The sequence below is a fragment of the Lithobates pipiens genome, unplaced genomic scaffold (genome assembly GCF_037356315.1).
Source record: "Lithobates pipiens isolate NorthernLeopardFrog02 unplaced genomic scaffold, aLitPip1_a1.2 Scaffold_78, whole genome shotgun sequence".
Lineage (NCBI taxonomy): Eukaryota > Metazoa > Chordata > Amphibia > Anura > Ranidae > Lithobates > Lithobates pipiens.
The window spans coordinates 135,449-155,255 of NW_027507901.1; the positions used below are offsets into that span (position 1 = coordinate 135,449).

General features: G+C 50.6%; 1 protein-coding gene across 1 annotated transcript; it reads left to right on the forward strand.

The window, feature by feature from the left end:
- The first annotated feature begins 18,138 nt into the window (after positions 1-18,138).
- LOC143959499 (leucine zipper transcription factor-like protein 1) lies at positions 18,139-19,410 on the forward strand. Its single transcript, XM_077468174.1, has one exon. The coding sequence runs from the start codon at positions 18,501-18,503 to the stop codon at positions 19,401-19,403; it is 903 nt and encodes a 300-aa protein (XP_077324300.1). The 5' UTR covers positions 18,139-18,500; the 3' UTR covers positions 19,404-19,410.
- The last annotated feature ends 397 nt before the right edge of the window (positions 19,411-19,807 follow it).

Consider the following 19,807-nt stretch of genomic DNA (forward strand, 5'->3'; position numbering starts at 1 on the left):
CTTCACTTCCGTAACATTATGTGATGGTTTCGCTGAACTGTATTGCCGAAACTATGTTGAAACGCACGGCGCAAGTGTTTGGAACGCATCGCGCATGCGCAGTACGCAACAACGTGGCCCGTGTTTGTGTTGTGTGTAACATCACTTCCGTAACATTATGTGATGGTTTCGCTGAACTGTATTGCCGAAACTATGTTGGAACGCACGGCGCGAGCGTTTGGAGCGCATCGCGCATGCGCAGTACGCAACAACGTCACTTCCGCACCATCCTGTGATAGGCATCAAACTGTGACACTACACCCTTTCACAAGGCTTTCTGCGGTATATGGTGGGGGTGTACCAAGATGGCCACTGAAGCCTTTTGACTAGGCTTACTGTGAATCAGTGTGGGGTGTACCAAGATGGCCACTGCTGACTTCTGACTGTAGAATTACTGCGGCCGAGTGTAGGGTGTGCCAAGATGGCCTCTGCCGCATCCTGACTGTAGGCTTGCTGTGCCCGAGTGCAGAGCTGTACCAAGATGGCCAATGAATCCTTTTGACTAGGCTTACTGCGGATGAGTGTGAGTGCGGGGGTGTACCAAGATGGCCACTGACTAGGGTTACTGCGCATGAGTGTGAGGTGTACCAAGATGGCCACTGCTGCCTTCTGACAAGAATTACTGCAGCCAAGTGCGGGGGTGTACCAAGATGGCCACTGCTGACTTCTGACAAGAATTACTGCAGCCAAGTGCGGGGGTGTACCAAGATGGTCACTGCTGACTTATGACTGTAGAATTACTGCGGCCGAGTGTAGAGTGTGCCAAGATGGCCTCTGCCGCATCCTGTGTGTAGGCTTGCTGTGCCCGAGTGCAGGGCTGTACCAAGATGGCCAATGAATCCTTTTGACTAGGTTTACTGCGGATGAGTGTGAGTGCGGGGGTGTACCAAGAAGGCCACTGACTAGGCTTACTGTGGATGAGTGTGAGGTGTACCAAGATGGCCACTGCCGCCTTCTGACTGTAGGCTTGGTGTGGATGAGTGTGGGGTGTACAAAGATGGCCACTGATGCCTTTTGACAAGGCTTACTGCGGATGAGTGTGGGGCGTACCAAGATGGCCACTGCTGACTTCTGACTGTAGAATTACTGCGATCGAGTGTAGGGTGTGAAAAGATGGCCGCTGCCGCCTCCTGACTGTAGGCTTGATGTGCCCGAGTGCGGGATGTACCAAGATGGCCAATGAAGCCTTTTGACTAGGCATACTGCAGATGAGTGTGAGTGCGGGGGTGTACCAAGATGGCCACTGACTAGGTGTAGTGTCACAGTTTGATGCCTATCACAGGATGGTGCGGAAGTGACGTTGTTGTGTACTGCGCATGCGCGATGCGCTCCAAACACTCGCGCCGTGCGTTCCAACATAGTTTCGGCAATACAGTTCAGCGAAACCATCACATAATGTTACGGAAGTGAAGTTACACACAACACAAACACTGGGCCGTTCGTTACAACACTAATACTTCCCTTGTTACCTAGTAGGTTTTGCATTGCTGGGACTTGTAGTGCCTATCCTGAGCTACATGCTTCAATGTTCAGTGTCCTCATCCCTATCCCCATGCTTCAATGTTCAGTGTCCATCCTTATCCCCGTGCTTCAATGTTCAGTGTCCTCATCCCTATCCGCGAGCTTCAATGTTCAGTGTCCTCATCCTTATCCCCGAGCTTCAATGTTCAGTGTCCTCATCCTTATCCCCGAGCTTCAATGTTCAGTGTCCTCATCCTTATCCCCGAGCTTCAATGTTCAGTGTCCTCATCCCTATCCCCGAGCTTCAATGTTCAGTGTCCTCATCCTTATCCCCGAGCTTCAATGTTCAGTGTCCTCATCCTTATCCCCGAGCTTCAATGTTCAGTGTCCTCATCCTTATCCCCATGCTTCAATGTTCAGTGTCCTCATCCTTATCCCCGAGCTTCAATGTTCAGTGTCCTCATCCTTATCCCCATGCTTCAATGTTCAGTGTCCTCATCCCTATCCGCGAGCTTCAATGTTCAGTGTCCTCATCCTTATCCCCGAGCTTCAATGTTCAGTGTCCTCATCCCTATCCCCCTGCTTCAATGTTCAGTGTCCTCATCCCTATCCCCCTGCTTCAATGTTCAGTGTCCTCATCCTTATCCCCGAGCTTCAATGTTCAGTGTCCTCATCCCTATCCCCGAGCTTCAATGTTCAGTGTCCATCCTTATCCCCGAGCTTCAATGTTCAGTGTCCTCATCCTTATCCCCGAGCTTCAATGTTCAGTGTCCTCATCCTTATCCCCATGCTTCAATGTTCAGTGTCCTCATCCTTATCCCCGAGCTTCAATGTTCAGTGTCCTCATCCTTATCCCCATGCTTCAATGTTCAGTGTCCTCATCCCTATCCGCGAGCTTCAATGTTCAGTGTCCTCATCCTTATCCCCGAGCTTCAATGTTCAGTGTCCTCATCCCTATCCCCCTGCTTCAATGTTCAGTGTCCTCATCCCTATCCCCCTGCTTCAATGTTCAGTGTCCTCATCCTTATCCCCGAGCTTCAATGTTCAGTGTCCTCATCCCTATCCCCATGCTTCAATGTTCAGTGTCCTCATCCCTATCCCCGAGCTTCAATGTTCAGTGTCCTCATCCCTATCCCCGAGCTTCAATGTTCAGTGTCCTCATCCTTATCCCCGAGCTTCAATGTTCAGTGTCCTCATCCCTATCCCCGAGCTTCAATGTTCAGTGTCCTCATCCTTATCCCCGAGCTTCAATGTTCAGTGTCCTCATCCCTATCCCCCTGCTTCAATGTTCAGTGTCCTCATCCTTATCCCCGAGCTTCAATGTTCAGTGTCCTCATCCCTATCCCCCTGCTTCAATGTTCAGTGTCCTCATCCTTATCCCCGAGCTTCAATGTTCAGTGTCCATCCTTATCCCCGTGCTTCAATGTTCAGTGTCCTCATCCCTATCCGCGAGCTTCAATGTTCAGTGTCCTCATCCTTATCCCTGTGCTTCAATGTTCAGTGTCCTCATCCCTATCCCCATGCTTCAATGTTCAGTGTCCTCATCCCTATCCGCGAGCTTCAATGTTCAGTGTCCTCATCCTTATCCCTGTGCTTCAATGTTCAGTGTCCTCATCCCTATCCCCATGCTTCAATGTTCAGTGTCCTCATCCCTATCCGCGAGCTTCAATGTTCAGTGTCCTCATCCTTATCCCTGTGCTTCAATGTTCAGTGTCCTCATCCCTATCCCCATGCTTCAATGTTCAGTGTCCTCATCCCGATCCGCAAGCTTCAATGTTCAGTGTCCTCATCCTTATCCCTGTGCTTCAATGTTCAGTGTCCTCATCCCTATCCGCAAGCTTTAAATGTTCAGTGTCCTCATCCTTATCCCTGTGCTTCAATGTTCAGTGTCCTCATCCTTATCCCTGAGCTTCAATGTTCAGTGTCCTCATCCCTATCCCCCTGCTTCAATGTTCAGTGTCCTCATCCCTATCCGCGAGCTTCAATGTTCAGTGTCCTCATCCTTATCCCCGAGCTTCAATGTTCAGTGTCCTCATCCCTATCCCCCTGCTTCAATGTTCAGTGTCCTCATCCCTATCCCCCTGCTTCAATGTTCAGTGTCCTCATCCTTATCCCCGAGCTTCAATGTTCAGTGTCCTCATCCCTATCCCCATGCTTCAATGTTCAGTGTCCTCATCCCTATCCCCGAGCTTCAATGTTCAGTGTCCTCATCCCTATCCCCGAGCTTCAATGTTCAGTGTCCTCATCCTTATCCCCGAGCTTCAATGTTCAGTGTCCTCATCCCTATCCCCGAGCTTCAATGTTCAGTGTCCTCATCCTTATCCCCGAGCTTCAATGTTCAGTGTCCTCATCCCTATCCCCCTGCTTCAATGTTCAGTGTCCTCATCCTTATCCCCGAGCTTCAATGTTCAGTGTCAATCCTTATCCCCCTGCTTCAATGTTCAGTGTCCTCATCCCTATCCGCGAGCTTCAATGTTCAGTGTCCTCATCCTTATCCCTGTGCTTCAATGTTCAGTGTCCTCATCCCTATCCCCATGCTTCAATGTTCAGTGTCCTCATCCCTATCCGCGAGCTTCAATGTTCAGTGTCCTCATCCTTATCCCTGTGCTTCAATGTTCAGTGTCCTCATCCCTATCCCCATGCTTCAATGTTCAGTGTCCTCATCCCGATCCGCAAGCTTCAATGTTCAGTGTCCTCATCCTTATCCCTGTGCTTCAATGTTCAGTGTCCTCATCCCTATCCGCAAGCTTTAAATGTTCAGTGTCCTCATCCCTATCCCCATGCTTCAATGTTCAGTGTCCTCATCCCTATCCGCAAGCTTCAATGTTCAGTGTCCTCATCCTTATCCCTGTGCTTCAATGTTCAGTGTCCTCATCCTTATCCCTGAGCTTCAATGTTCAGTGTCCTCATCCCTATCCCCCTGCTTCAATGTTCAGTGTCCTCATCCCTATCCGCGAGCTTCAATGTTCAGTGTCCTCATCCTTATCCCCGAGCTTCAATGTTCAGTGTCCTCATCCCTATCCCCCTGCTTCAATGTTCAGTGTCCTCATCCCTATCCCCCTGCTTCAATGTTCAGTGTCCTCATCCCTATCCCCGAGCTTCAATGTTCAGTGTCCTCATCCTTATCCCCATGCTTCAATGTTCAGTGTCCTCATCCTTATCCCCGAGCTTCAATGTTCAGTGTCCTCATCCCTATCCCCATGCTTCAATGTTCAGTGTCCTCATCCCTATCCCCGAGCTTCAATGTTCAGTGTCCTCATCCCTATCCCCGAGCTTCAATGTTCAGTGTCCTCATCCTTATCCCCGAGCTTCAATGTTCAGTGTCCTCATCCCTATCCCCCTGCTTCAATGTTCAGTGTCCTCATCCTTATCCCCGAGCTTCAATGTTCAGTGTCCTCATCCCTATCCCCCTGCTTCAATGTTCAGTGTCCTCATCCCTATCCCCGAGCTTCAATGTTCAGTGTCCATCCTTATCCCTGTGCTTCAATGTTCAGTGTCCTCATCCCTATCCGCAAGCTTCAATGTTCAGTGTCCTCATCGAAGCAGGGGGATAAGGATGAGGACACTGAACATTGAAGCTCGCGGATAGGGATGAGGACACTGAACATTGAAGCACGGGGATAAGGATGGACACTGAACATTGAAGCTCGGGGATAAGGATGAGGACACTGAACATTGAAGCATGGGGATAAGGATGGACACTGAACATTGAAGCAGGGGGATAGGGATGAGGACACTGAACATTGAAGCTCGGGGATAAGGATGAGGACCCTGAACATTGAAGCAGGGGGATAAGGATGAGGACACTGAACATTGAAGCACAGGGATAAGGATGAGGACACTGAACATTGAAGCAGGGGGATAGGGATGAGGACACTGAACATTGAAGCTCGGGGATAAGGATGGACACTGAACATTGAAGCTCGGGGATAAGGATGAGGACACTGAACATTTAAAGCTTGCGGATAGGGATGAGGACACTGAACATTGAAGCACAGGGATAAGGATGAGGACACTGAACATTGAAGCTTGCGGATAGGGATGAGGACACTGAACATTGAAGCATGGGGATAGGGATGAGGACACTGAACATTGAAGCTCGGGGATAAGGATGAGGACACTGAACATTGAAGCAGGGGGATAGGGATGAGGACACTGAACATTGAAGCATGGGGATAGGGATGAGGACACTGAACATTGAAGCACAGGGATAAGGATGAGGACACTGAACATTGAAGCTCGCGGATAGGGATGAGGACACTGAACATTGAAGCACGGGGATAAGGATGGACACTGAACATTGAAGCTCGGGGATAAGGATGAGGACACTGAACATTGAAGCACGGGGATAAGGATGGACACTGAACATTGAAGCATGGGGATAGGGATGAGGACACTGAACATTGAAGCATGTAGCTCAGGATAGGCACTACAAGTCCCAGCAATGCAAAACCTACTAGGTAACAAGGGAAGTATTAGTGTTGTAACGAACACTTCCGTAACATTATGTGATGGTTTCGCTGAACTGTATTGCCGAAACTATGTTGGAACGCACGGCGCAAGTGTTTGGAACGCATCGCGCATGCGCAGTACGCAACAACGTGGCCCGTGTTTGTGTTGTGTGTAACTTCACTTCCGTAACATTATGTGATGGTTTCGCTGAACTGTATTGCCGAAACTATGTTGGAACGCACGGCGCGAGCGTTTGGAACGCATCGCGCATGCGCAGTACGCAACAACGTCACTTCCGCACCATCCTGTGATAGGCAGCAAACTGTGACACTACACAGCCAAGTGCGGGGGTGTACCAAGATGGCCGCTGCTGCCTTTTCACTAGGGTTACTGTGGATCAGTGGGGGGTGTACCAAGATGGCCACTGACACCTTTTGACTAAGCTTACTGCGGATGAGTGTGGGGCGTACCAAGATGGCCACTGCTGACTTCTGACTGTAGAATTACTGCGACCGAGTGTAGGATGTGCCAAGATGCCCGCTGCCGCCTCCTTACTGTGGGCTTGATGTGCCCGAGTGCGGGGGTGTACTAAGATGGCCAATGAAGCCTTTTGACTAGGCTTACTGCGGATGAGTGTCAGGTGTACCAAGATGGCCACTGCTGCCTTCTGACTGTAGGCTTGCTGTGGATGAGTGTGAGGTGTACAAAGATGGCCGCTGATGCCTTTTGACAAGACTTACTGCGGATTAGTGTGGGGTGTCCCAAGATCTCCGCTTTCACCTTCTGACTGTAGAATTACTGCTGCTGAGTGCAGGGGTGTGCCAAGATGGCCAATGAAGCCTTTTGACTAGGCTTACTGCGGATGAGTGTGGGGTGTACCAAGATGGCGACTGCTGCCTTGTGACTGTAGGCTTGCTGTGGGGTGTAGCAAGATGGCCACTGCTGCCTTCCGACAATAGGCTTGCTGTTGCCGAGTGTGGGGTGTACCAAGATGGCCACTGCTGACATCTGACTGTAGAATTATTGCAATAGAGTGTAGGGTGTGAAAAGATGGCCGCTGCCGCCTCCTGACTGTAGGCTTAATGTGCCCGACTGCGAGATGTACCAAGATGGCCAATGAAGCCTTTTGACTAGGCATACTGCAGATGAGTGTGAGTGCGGGGGTGTACCAAGATGGCCACTGACTAGGCTTACTGCGCATGAGTGTGAGGTGTACCAAGATGGCCACTGCTGCCTTCTGACTGTAGAATTACTGCAGCCAAGTGCGGGGGTGTACCAAGATGTCCGCTGCTGCCTTCTGACTGTAGGCTTGCTGTGGATAAGTGTGGGGTGTACAAAGATGGCCACTGATGCCTTTTGACTAGGCTTACTGCGGATTAGTGTGGGGTGTACCAAGATGGCTGCTGTCGCCTTCTGACTGTAGAATTACTGCTGCTGAGTGCGGGGCTGTACCAAGATTGCCAATGAAGCCTTTTTACTAGGCTTACTGCGTATGAGTGTGGGGTGTACCAAGATGGCGACTGCTGCCTTCAAACAATAGGCTTGCTGTGGCCGAGTGTGGGGTGTACCAAGATGGCCACTGATGCCTTTTGACTAGGCTTACTGCGGATAAGTGTGGGGTATACCAAGATGGCCACTGCTGACTTCTGACTGTAGAATTACTGCGACCGAGTGTGGGGTGTGCCAAGATGGCCACTGCCGCCTCCTGACTGTAGAATAATTACTGCTGCTGAGTGCTGGTGTGTACCAAGATGGCCAATGAAGCCTTTTAACTATGCGTACTGCGGATGAGTGTGCCAAGATGGTCAGTTCTGACTGTAGAATTAGTGCAGCCCAGGGCCTGGGTGTACCAAGATGGCCTCTGCTGCCTTCTGACTGTAGGCTTGCTGTGGTCGAGTGTGGGGTGTAGTAAGATGGCCACTGCTTATTTCCGACAATAGGCTTGCTGTGGCCGAGTGTGGGGTGTACCAAAATGGCCGCTGTCGCCTCCTGACTGTAGGCTTGATGTACCCGAGTGCGGGGGTGTACCAAGTTGGCCAATGAAGCCTTTTGACTAGGCTTACTGCAGGTGAGTGTGGGGGTGTACCCAGATGGCCACTCACTAGGCTTACTGCAGATGAGTGCTAGGTGTACCAAGATGGCCATTGCTGCCTTCTGTAGTGTCACAGTTTGATGCCTATCACAGGATGGTGCGGAAGTGACGTTGTTGCGTACTGCGCATGCGCGATGCGTTCCAAACTCTTGCGCCGTGCGTTCCAACATAGTTTCGGCAATACAGTTCAGCGAAACCATCACATAATGTTACGGAAGTGAAGTTACACACAACACAAACACTGGGCCGTTCGTTACAACACTAATACTTCCCTTGTTACCTAGTAGGTTTTGCATTGCTGGGACTTGTAGTGCCTATCCTGAGCTACATGCTTCAATGTTCAGTGTCCTCATCCCTATCCCCATGCTTCAATGTTCAGTGTCCATCCTTATCCCCGAGCTTCAATGTTCAGTGTCCATCCTTATCCCCGTGCTTCAATGTTCAGTGTCCTCATCCTTATCCCCGAGCTTCAATGTTCAGTGTCCATCCTTATCCCCGAGCTTCAATGTTCAGTGTCCATCCTTATCCCCGTGCTTCAATGTTCAGTGTCCTCATCCCTATCCGCGAGCTTCAATGTTCAGTGTCCTCATCCTTATCCCTGTGCTTCAATGTTCAGTGTCCTCATCCCTATCCCCATGCTTCAATGTTCAGTGTCCTCATCCCTATCCGCGAGCTTCAATGTTCAGTGTCCTCATCCTTATCCCTGTGCTTCAATGTTCAGTGTCCTCATCCCTATCCCCATGCTTCAATGTTCAGTGTCCTCATCCCTATCCGCGAGCTTCAATGTTCAGTGTCCTCATCCTTATCCCTGTGCTTCAATGTTCAGTGTCCTCATCCCTATCCCCATGCTTCAATGTTCAGTGTCCTCATCCCGATCCGCAAGCTTCAATGTTCAGTGTCCTCATCCTTATCCCTGTGCTTCAATGTTCAGTGTTCTCATCCCTATCCGCAAGCTTTAAATGTTCAGTGTCCTCATCCTTATCCCTGTGCTTCAATGTTCAGTGTCCTCATCCTTATCCCTGAGCTTCAATGTTCAGTGTCCTCATCCCTATCCCCATGCTTCAATGTTCAGTGTCCTCATCCCTATCCGCGAGCTTCAATGTTCAGTGTCCTCATCCTTATCCCTGTGCTTCAATGTTCAGTGTCCTCATCCCTATCCCCATGCTTCAATGTTCAGTGTCCTCATCCCGATCCGCAAGCTTCAATGTTCAGTGTCCTCATCCTTATCCCTGTGCTTCAATGTTCAGTGTCCTCATCCTTATCCCCGAGCTTCAATGTTCAGTGTCCTCATCCCTATCCCCCTGCTTCAATGTTCAGTGTCCTCATCCCTATCCCCGAGCTTCAATGTTCAGTGTCCATCCTTATCCCCATGCTTCAATGTTCAGTGTCCTCATCCTTATCCCCATGCTTCGATGTTCAGTGTCCTCATCGAAGCAGGGGGATAAGGATGAGGACACTGAACATTGAAGCTTGCGGATCGGGATGAGGACACTGAACATTGAAGCATGGGGATAAGGATGAGGACACTGAACATTGAAGCACAGGGATAAGGATGAGGACACTGAACATTGAAGCTCGCGGATAGGGATGAGGACACTGAACATTGAAGCATGGGGATAGGGATGAGGACACTGAACATTGAAGCACAGGGATAAGGATGAGGACACTGAACATTGAAGCATGGGGATAGGGATGAGGACACTGAACATTGAAGCACAGGGATAAGGATGAGGACACTGAACATTGAAGCTCGCGGATAGGGATGAGGACACTGAACATTGAAGCACGGGGATAAGGATGGACACTGAACATTGAAGCTCGGGGATAAGGATGAGGACACTGAACATTGAAGCATGGGGATAGGGATGAGGACACTGAACATTGAAGCTCGGGGATAGGGATGAGGACACTGAACATTGAAGCTCGGGGATAAGGATGAGGACACTGAACATTGAAGCATGTAGCTCAGGATAGGCACTACAAGTCCCAGCAATGCAAAACCTACTACTAGGTAACAAGGGAAGTATTAGTGTTGTGACGCACGGCCCAGTGTTTGTGTTGTGTGTAACTTCACTTCCGTAACATTATGTGATGGTTTCGCTGAACTGTATTGCCGAAACTATGTTGGAACGCACGGCGCGAGCGTTTGGAGCGCATCGCGCATGCGCAGTACGCAACAACGTCACTTCCGCACCATCCTGTGATAGGCATCAAACTGTGACACTACACCTTCTGACTGTAGAATTACTGCAGCCGAGTGCGGGGGTGTACCAAGATGGCCACTGCTGCCGGTGTAGTGTCACAATTTGCTGCCTATCACAGGATGGTGCGGAAGTGACGTTGTTGCGTACTGCGCATGCGCGATGCGTTCCAAACACTCGCGCCGTGCGTTCCAACATAGTTTCGGCAATACAGTTCAGCGAAACCATCACATAATGTTACGGAAGTGACGTTACACACAACACAAACACAGGGCCGTTCGTTACAACACTAATACTTCCCTTGTTACCTAGTAGGTTTTGCATTGCTGGGACTTGTAGTGCCTATCCTGAGCTACATGCTTCAATGTTCAGTGTCCTCATCCCTATCCCTGAGCTTCAATGTTCAGTGTCCTCATCCTTATCCCCGAGCTTCAATGTTCAGTGTCCATCCTTATCCCCGTGCTTCAATGTTCAGTGTCCTCATCCTTATCCCCGAGCTACAATGTTCAGTGTCCATCCTTATCCCCGTGCTTCAATGTTCAGTGTCCTCATCCCTATCCGCGAGCTTCAATGTTCAGTGTCCTCATCCTTATCCCCCTGCTTCAATGTTCAGGGTCCTCATCCTTATCCCCGAGCTTCAATGTTCAGTGTCCTCATCCCTATCCGCGAGCTTCAATGTTCAGTGTCCTCATCCTTATCCCCCTGCTTCGATGAGGACACTGAACATCGAAGCATGGGGATAAGGATGAGGACACTGAACATTGAAGCTTGCGGATAGGGATGAGGACACTGAACATTGAAGCACAGGGATAAGGATGGACACTGAACATTGAAGCTCGGGGATAGGGATGAGGACACTGAACATTGAAGCAGGGGGATAGGGATGAGGACACTGAACATTGAAGCTCGGGGATAAGGATGAGGACACTGAACATTGAAGCAGGGGGATAGGGATGAGGACACTGAACATTGAAGCTCGGGGATAAGGATGAGGACACTGAACATTGAAGCTCGGGGATAGGGATGAGGACACTGAACATTGAAGCATGTAGCTCAGGATAGGCACTACAAGTCCCAGCAATGCAAAACCTACTAGGTAACAAGGGAAGTATTAGTGTTGTAACGAACGGCCCAGTGTTTGTGTTGTGTGTAACTTCACTTCCGTAACATTATGTGATGGTTTCGCTGAACTGTATTGCCGAAACTATGTTGGAACGCATCGCGCGAGCGTTTGGAACGCATCGCGCATGCGCAGTACGCAACAACGTCACTTCCGCACCATCCTGTGATAGGCAGCAAACTGTGACACTACACCGTCTGACTGTAGGCTTGCTGTGGATGAGTGTGGGGTGAACAAAGATGGCCACTGATGCCTTTTGACTAGGCTTACTGCGGATTAGTGTGGAGTGTACCAAGATGGCCGCTGTCACCTTCTGACTGTAGAAGTACGGCTGCTGACTGTAGGGGTGTATCAAGATGGCCAATGAAGCCTTTTGACTAGGCTGACTGCGGATGAGTGTGGGGTGTACCAAGATGGCCGCTGTCACTTCTGACTGTCGAATTACTGCAGCTGTAGTGTCACAGTTTGATGCCTATCACAGGATGGTGCGGAAGTGACGTTGTTGCGTACTGCGCATGCGCGATGCGCTCCAAACGCTCGCGCCGTGCGTTCCAACGTAGTTTCGGCAATACAGTTCAGCGAAACCATCACATAATGTTACGGAAGTGAAGTTACACACAACACAAACACTGGGCCGTTCGTTACAACACTAATACTTCCCTTGTTACCTAGTAGGTTTTGCATTGCTGGGACTTGTAGTGCCTATCCTGAGCTACATGCTTCAATGTTCAGTGTCCTCATCGAAGCAGGGGGATAAGGATGAGGACACTGAACATTGAAGCTCGCGGATAGGGATGAGGACACTGAACATTGAATCAGGGGGATAGGGATGAGGACACTGAACATTGAAGCTCGGGGATAAGGATGAGGACCCTGAACATTGAAGCAGGGGGATAAGGATGAGGACACTGAACATTGAAGCTCGCGGATAGGGATGAGGACACTGAACATTGAAGCAGGGGGATAGGGATGAGGACACTGAACATTGAAGCACAGGGATAAGGATGAGGACACTGAACATTTAAAGCTTGCGGATAGGGATGAGGACACTGAACATTGAAGCACAGGGATAAGGATGAGGACACTGAACATTGAAGCTTGCGGATCGGGATGAGGACACTGAACATTGAAGCATGGGGATAGGGATGAGGACACTGAACATTGAAGCACAGGGATAAGGATGAGGACACTGAACATTGAAGCACGGGGATAAGGATGGACACTGAACATTGAAGCTCGGGGATAAGGATGAGGACACTGAACATTGAAGCACGGGGATAAGGATGGACACTGAACATTGAAGCATGGGGATAGGGATGAGGACACTGAACATTGAAGCACAGGGATAAGGATGAGGACACTGAACATTGAAGCTTGCGGATCGGGATGAGGACACTGAACATTGAAGCATGGGGATAGGGATGAGGACACTGAACATTGAAGCACAGGGATAAGGATGAGGACACTGAACATTGAAGCTCGCGGATAGGGATGAGGACACTGAACATTGAAGCACAGGGATAAGGATGAGGACACTGAACATTTAAAGCTTGCGGATAGGGATGAGGACACTGAACATTGAAGCACAGGGATAAGGATGAGGACACTGAACATTGAAGCACAGGGATAAGGATGAGGACACTGAACATTGAAGCACGGGGATAAGGATGGACACTGAACATTGAAGCTCGGGGATAAGGATGAGGACACTGAACATTGAAGCACGGGGATAAGGATGGACACTGAACATTGAAGCATGGGGATAGGGATGAGGACACTGAACATTGAAGCATGTAGCTCAGGATAGGCACTACAAGTCCCAGCAATGCAAAACCTACTAGGTGACAAGGGAAGTATTAGTGTTGTAACGAACGGCCCAGTGTTTGTGTTGTGTGTAACTTCACTTCCGTAACATTATGTGATGGTTTCGCTGAACTGTATTGCCGAAACTATGTTGGAACGCACGGCGCGAGCGTTTGGAGCGCATCGCGCATGCGCAGTACGCAACAACGTCACTTCCGCACCATCCTGTGATAGGCATCAAACTGTGACACTACACAGCCGAGTGTGGGGGTGTACCAAGATGGCCGCTGCTGCCTTCTGACTGTAGGCTTGCTGTGGTCGAGTGTGGGGTGTAGCAAGATGGCCACTGACACCTTTTGACTAGGCTTACTGTGGATGAGTGTGGGGTGTACCAAGATGGCCACTGACACCTTTTGACAATGCTTACTGCGGATGAGTTTGGGGTGTACCAAGATGGCCACTGCTGACTTCTGACTAGAATTACTAAGACCGAGTGTGTAGTGTATCAAGATAGCCACTGCAGCCGAGGTTGCGGGGGTGTACCAAGATGGCCAGTGTCGCCTTTTGACTAGGCTTACTGCGGATGAGTGTGGGGTGTACCAAGATGGTCGCTGCTGCCTTCTGACTGTAGAATTACAGCAGCCGAGTGCAGGGGTTTACCAAGATGGCCACTTCCACCTTCTGACTAGAATTACTGCGGTAGAGTGTGGGTGTAATAAGATGCCTGATGCCACCTTCTGACTGTAGAATTACTGTGGCCGAGTGTGGGGTGTGCCAATATGGTCGATGCTGCCTTTTTACTGTAGGCTTACAGCATAGTTGCCAACTGTCCCGAATTTCCCGGGACAGTCCCGGGATTAGGACACCGAATTAATTTTGTCCCGAGAAATTTGGTTTGTCCCAGGAAATTGAATTTCCCGTTTTTTTGCCGCTGGCCGCTAGAGGTCGGGGGCCCGTGGAGACAATGTCTCCGCCGGCAGCCATTTTTAAGAAGACCAGAAGTTGGTCTACACCTGTGGCGCCGCCCACCTCTGCTTCCAGTGTGTGTGTGTATCAGTGTAAAGTGTGGTGGGCGGTGCCACAGTTAAATTTCTCCATGCGGCAATGGCGGCATGTCGGGGGCCAGTCTGTCAATGTGGATGTTGGGGCGGGGGGGCCAGTCGAATGTCGGGGGCCAGTCATGGTATGTGGATTGTGGGGGCCAGTCTGTGAATGTGGGGGCCAGTCTGTGGATGCGGGGGCCAGTGGTATGTCGGGGGCCAGTCTGTGGATGTCGGGGGCCAGTCTGTCAATGTGGATGTTGGGGCGGGGTCCAGTCGGATGTCGGGGGCCAGTCATGGTATGTGGATGTCGGGGGCCAGTGGTATGTCGGGGGCCAGTCATGGTATGTGGATGTTGGGGGCCAGTCTGTGGATGTTGGGGACCAGTCTGTGGATGTCGGGGGCCAGTCTGGAGATGTGGGGGCCGGTCTGTGGAGTATGTGGGGGGGCAGTCTGTGGATGTCAGAAGGGCACCAGATGTAAGGAGGGGCTCCAGATGTGAGGAAGGTACCTCTGATGGGGCAGCTGAGTGTGGGGTGTACCGAGATGGCCGCTGCCACCTTGCTACACCCTGCACTCGTCCACAGTAAACCTATGGCATATTCAAATACCTGTACGCCCTTATGCCTTATATGTGTGTGCGTCGGTCGGGAAGTGGTTAAAAGCAGCGACGAGTCTTCTGATCTCACAGGTTTGCTGATCTGACAGAAGTCCGCTGATTTGATAATTCAACATCAAAATAATGTCACAGATTTACAAATCTTGTATGTCATTATATAAGCTCGGCTTACTGGTAAAAAGAAGTGTGAAATGCAAGACTTGTCCGGGTGTAAAAAGATGTCCGCTTGGTGACTTCAGACTGTAGGTTTACTTGCGGAAGAGTTCAGGGTGTAGTAAGATGGCCGCTGCCACCTTCGGACTATGGTGTCCGTTTAGTAAACTGAGATAAGCTGAGATCAGGATGATCTCTGCTCATCTCAGAGCATTGCAGGTTTAATATACTGAGATCAGAAGATGGAGAACTATTTTTCTCTTCTCATCTCAGTCCACAGAACGGCTGCATTGACTGCAATAGAAACGGCATGTTTAGTATACAGAGATGCCACTTTATCTCTGTGATTCTCTTTCAAGTTCTCCTTTCTGGCTTCTCCAGCCCAGAGGTGGAGATATCAGGAGATCTCTGAGAGAGAATAGATTCTTCCTTCGTCCATCTGCCTGCATGGTCAATACTGAAAGTAAAAAATTTCTCTACTGCAGTGGAACATCCATCAAGAGCAGGTTAGATTTACATTAACTATACAATTACCAATTACACACACATATATATATATATATACAATTTTTTATATCTGTGTGTGTATATATTTATATCTGTTGTGTCCGTATGTGTATGTATATATATATATCTGTATGTGTGTATATATATATATATATATATATATATATATATATATATATATATATATATATATATCCTCCGAGTCCTTCACATTTGTTTATAAGGCTGGGTTCACACTGCTGCGGGGGGAGAACCGGATGCGATTCGCACCGCAAATCACATCCGATCTCCGTAGCGATGCGAGTGCAGCCATACAGATAGTATACAGATAGTATGGCTGAATTCGCATCGCTCCCGCAGCAAACTCGCACGGGACCCTTTTTTTGGTCCGCAACAGAATCGAATCGTATGGGGGTTCACACCAGGCGATCCGATTCCTGTGCGAGTCGGCAGATCACACTGCGATATGCGGATGGAACTGGGGGTGTCATTAACATATCATTGACACTCCCAGCCGTTCGCATAGGGCAGTGGGAGTAATGCGATGCGGGAAAACGCCGCGGATTCGCGGCGTTCCCGCATCGCAGCAGTGTGAACCCGGCCTAAGGCTGGGTTCACACTGCTGCGGTTACGAGAACCGGATGTGATTCACACCGCACTGTAGTGCAAATCACATCCGATCTCCGTAGCGATGCGAGTGCAGCCATACAGATAGTATGGCGGAATTCGCATCGCTCCCGCAGCAAACTCGCACGGGACCCTTTTTTTGGTCCGCAACAGAATCGGATCGTATGGGGGTTCACACCATGCGATCCGATTCCTGTGCGAGTCGGCAGATCGCACTGCGATATGCGGATGGAACTGGGGGTGTCATTAACATATCATTGACACTCCCAGCCGTTCGCATAGGGCAGTGGGAGTAATGCGATGCGGGAAAACGCCGCGGATTCGCGGCGTTCCCGCATCGCAGCGGTGTGAACCCGGCCTAAGGCTGGGTTCACACTGCTGCGGTTACGAGAACCGGATGTGATTCACACCGCACTGTAGTGCAAATCACATCCGATCTCTGTGCGATGCGAGTTCAGCCTTAGGCCAGGTTCACACTATAGCGATGCGGGAATGCCGCGAATCCGCGGCGTTTTACAGCATCACACACCTCCCGCCGGCAGTTCACACTGCCCTATGCGGACGGCTGGGAGTGTCAATGATATGTTAATGACACCCCCAGTTCCGTCTGCATATCGCAGTGCGATCTGCCGACTCGCACAGGAATCGGATCACATGGTGTGAACACCCATGCGATCCGATTCTGTTGCGGACCAAAAAAAGGGTCCCGTGCGAGTTTGCTGCGGGAGCGATGCGAATTCAGCCATACTATCTGTATACTATCTGTATGGCTGAACTCGCATCGCTACGGAGATCGGATGTGATTTGCACTGCAGTGCGGTGCGAATCACATCCGGATCTCCCCCCGCAGCAGTGTGAACCCGGCCTAAATAGTATGGCTGAATTTGCATCGCACCCGCCCCAAACTCGCACAGGACCCTTTTTTTGGTCCGCAGCAGAATTGGATCGCATGGGTGTTCACACCATGCGATCTGATTCCTGTCCGAGTTTGCAGATCGCACTGCAATATGCGAACTGATCTGGGAGTGTCATTAACGTTTCACTGACACTCCCAGCAGTTCGCATAGGGCAGTGACTGTATTTTTATTTTTAATTTATATTTTTTATTTATTTAATTTATTTAATTTATTTAATATTTAATTTTTAATATTTAATATTTAATTTATAATTTAACAATATTTTTATTGTTATGCTTTTTAAAATTATTTAGAACTATTTAATATATATATATTTATTGTTTTTATATGAATGGTACATGTCTGCATGATAAATAAAGTACAATCATTTCAGATTACACCATTCACATAAATGTGCACATGTGTTATGCTTATGTATTAATCATTGTAATGTTTTACAGTTATGGGGTGTCTCTTTATTGGTTAGGGAGATTATATCTTTAATATTTTATTAATATGTGCAGTGTATGTGGAATGCTTCGTATTTAACTTTGGGGTTCTGATACTGAAATCTCATGAGCTATCGTGAGATTACAGAAAAAGAAGCCGTTCAGGATTCTCAGAGCGTTTGTAGATCACATCTATTCTCAATGGGAGAAGTGATCTACATGATATATTAAGCTGCCACATGGGGGAGAACAAATATCTCCGAGAACAGCAGAGAACTCCAGAGATACAAAATATCAAAATATACTAAACGGACACCTATATCCTTACTGTGGACGAGTGCACGGTGTACCAAAATGGCCGCTGCCACCTTCAGACAGAAGGCTTGCTGTGGCCGAGTGTGGGGTGTACCAATATGGCCGCTGCCACCTTCTGACTAGAATTTTTACTGCGGAAGAGTGTGGGGATGTACGAAGACATCAAAGTTCCAGCTGATTGGAAATGATGTATCTCAAAACTCCACTCAACGCCGTTTCATCAGCCTATATATGATGTCTTCAGGGGTTAACAATGGATTTAAAAAAATCTCTCTCTCTCTCTCTCTCTCTCTCTCTCTCATCCCTGCTGTTAAGGACGTCACTCGCACTGGGGAGTTTTTCTCCAATGAGCCCGGAGCTTTCCACCAGTGACGCGGTTCAGACTGCAGCCAATCATCTCTCTCCCTCCCCGGCGGTGACGCGTCTTGGTTGCCGTGGAGACGCGTAGTTAGGGACATCACTCGGGATGGGTGGAGTTTTCGTCCAATGATCTCTCGCCTTTAATTGACAAGCTGAGACATCGGTCCAATAGCGGGCCACGTCTTATCTCTACTGTAAAGGACGTCACTCGCGCTGGAGGGGAGGGAGCTTTCCTCCAATGAGCGCAGAGCTTTCCAGTGACGCGTTCAGAATACAGCCAATCGTCTCTCTCCCTCCCCGGCGGTGACGCGTCTTGGTTGCCGTGGAGACGCGTAGTTCCGGTCAGCTGACCGTGTGTCGGTGTCCATGGTGACGGACGTGGCCTCAGTGAAGATGGCGGCGGCGGATCTGAGCGAGGCGCACCGGGCGGAGGTGATGAGTTACATTCGCTTCGCTCAGGGGAAGCGGCAGCTGCGGCTGAAGAGTGTCCGGTCGTGCTTCCAGGACGTGGTGGAGGGGCGGCTGACAGAGGACACGTACACGGCGGACGAGGTGACGGATCTGCTGAGCGGGCTGCAGGCGGCGGTGCTGAGCGAGGTGGAGCTGGAGCTGCTAAACTCCGCCCACACCAACGTGCTCCTCCTCCAGCAGCTGTTCCTCCAATCGCAGCACTGGCACCTGACCCTCCACACCGACGTGTCCGAGCTGGAGAACCGAGAGCTGCTGGAGAGGGTGGCCGAGCTGGAGAGGGGCCAGGACCCCGCCCCTTCCTCCGCCTCCAAGCCCCGCCTCACCCCCATCGAGGGCCCCGCCCAGCTCCTCCACGCTGAGATCGCCCGCCTCCAGGAGGAGAACGACAAGCTGAGGGGGCGGCTCCGGGCCCTGGAGGGGCGGGTCACCTCCGCCCTGGAGGAGAAGGACCACGCCCTCCAGGAGCTGCGCCGCGCCGCCCACACCCACCAGGAGAAGGAGGCCCCGCCCCCGAGGGACGTCTCCCAGCTGGAGGACGCCCTGAGCAGCCTGAAGGTGGAGCTGCAGAAGACGGTGGGCGAGCACGGCGCCACCCAGAGGAAGATGGAGGAGGACCTGACCGGCACCAAACACCAACTCCTCCGGGTGCGGGAGCAGCTGGCCCTCGCAGAGAGGGAGCTGGACAGGAAGTTCCAGGAGACCGCCGCCTACCGCAACATGAAGGACATCCTCTCCAAGAAGAACGAGCAGATCAAGGAGCTCCGACGGAAGCTGGCCGGCTACGAGCCGCAGGACTGAGGGCCACACGGGGGGCGGGTGGGGGTGGATACAGGGCCCCAGGATACACTACGAGACAAAGACACCCAACAGCCGCCACAGGGGGAGGGGGGTATGAGGCCCCCGGGATACACTACAAGACAGAGACATCCAATAGGGGCCACACGGGGGGTATGGGGTCCAGTGATACACTAGGAGACAAAGACACCTAACAGGGGCCACACGGGGGGGCAGGGGGTACAGGGCCCCAGGATACACTACGAGACGACAGACACCCAACAGGGGCCACATGGGGGAGTATTGGGCCCCGGATACACTACGAGACAAAGACACCTAACAGGGGCCACACGGGGGGGATACGGGCCCCCAGGATACACCACAACATAGTGACTCCCAACAAGGGCCACACAGCTGGATTGGAGGCT

Bases quoted from the DNA above. Each gene is read 5' to 3' on its own strand.
- LOC143959499 (XM_077468174.1), top strand. From the start codon at position 18,501: ATGGTGACGGACGTGGCCTCAGTGAAGATGGCGGCGGCGGATCTGAGC.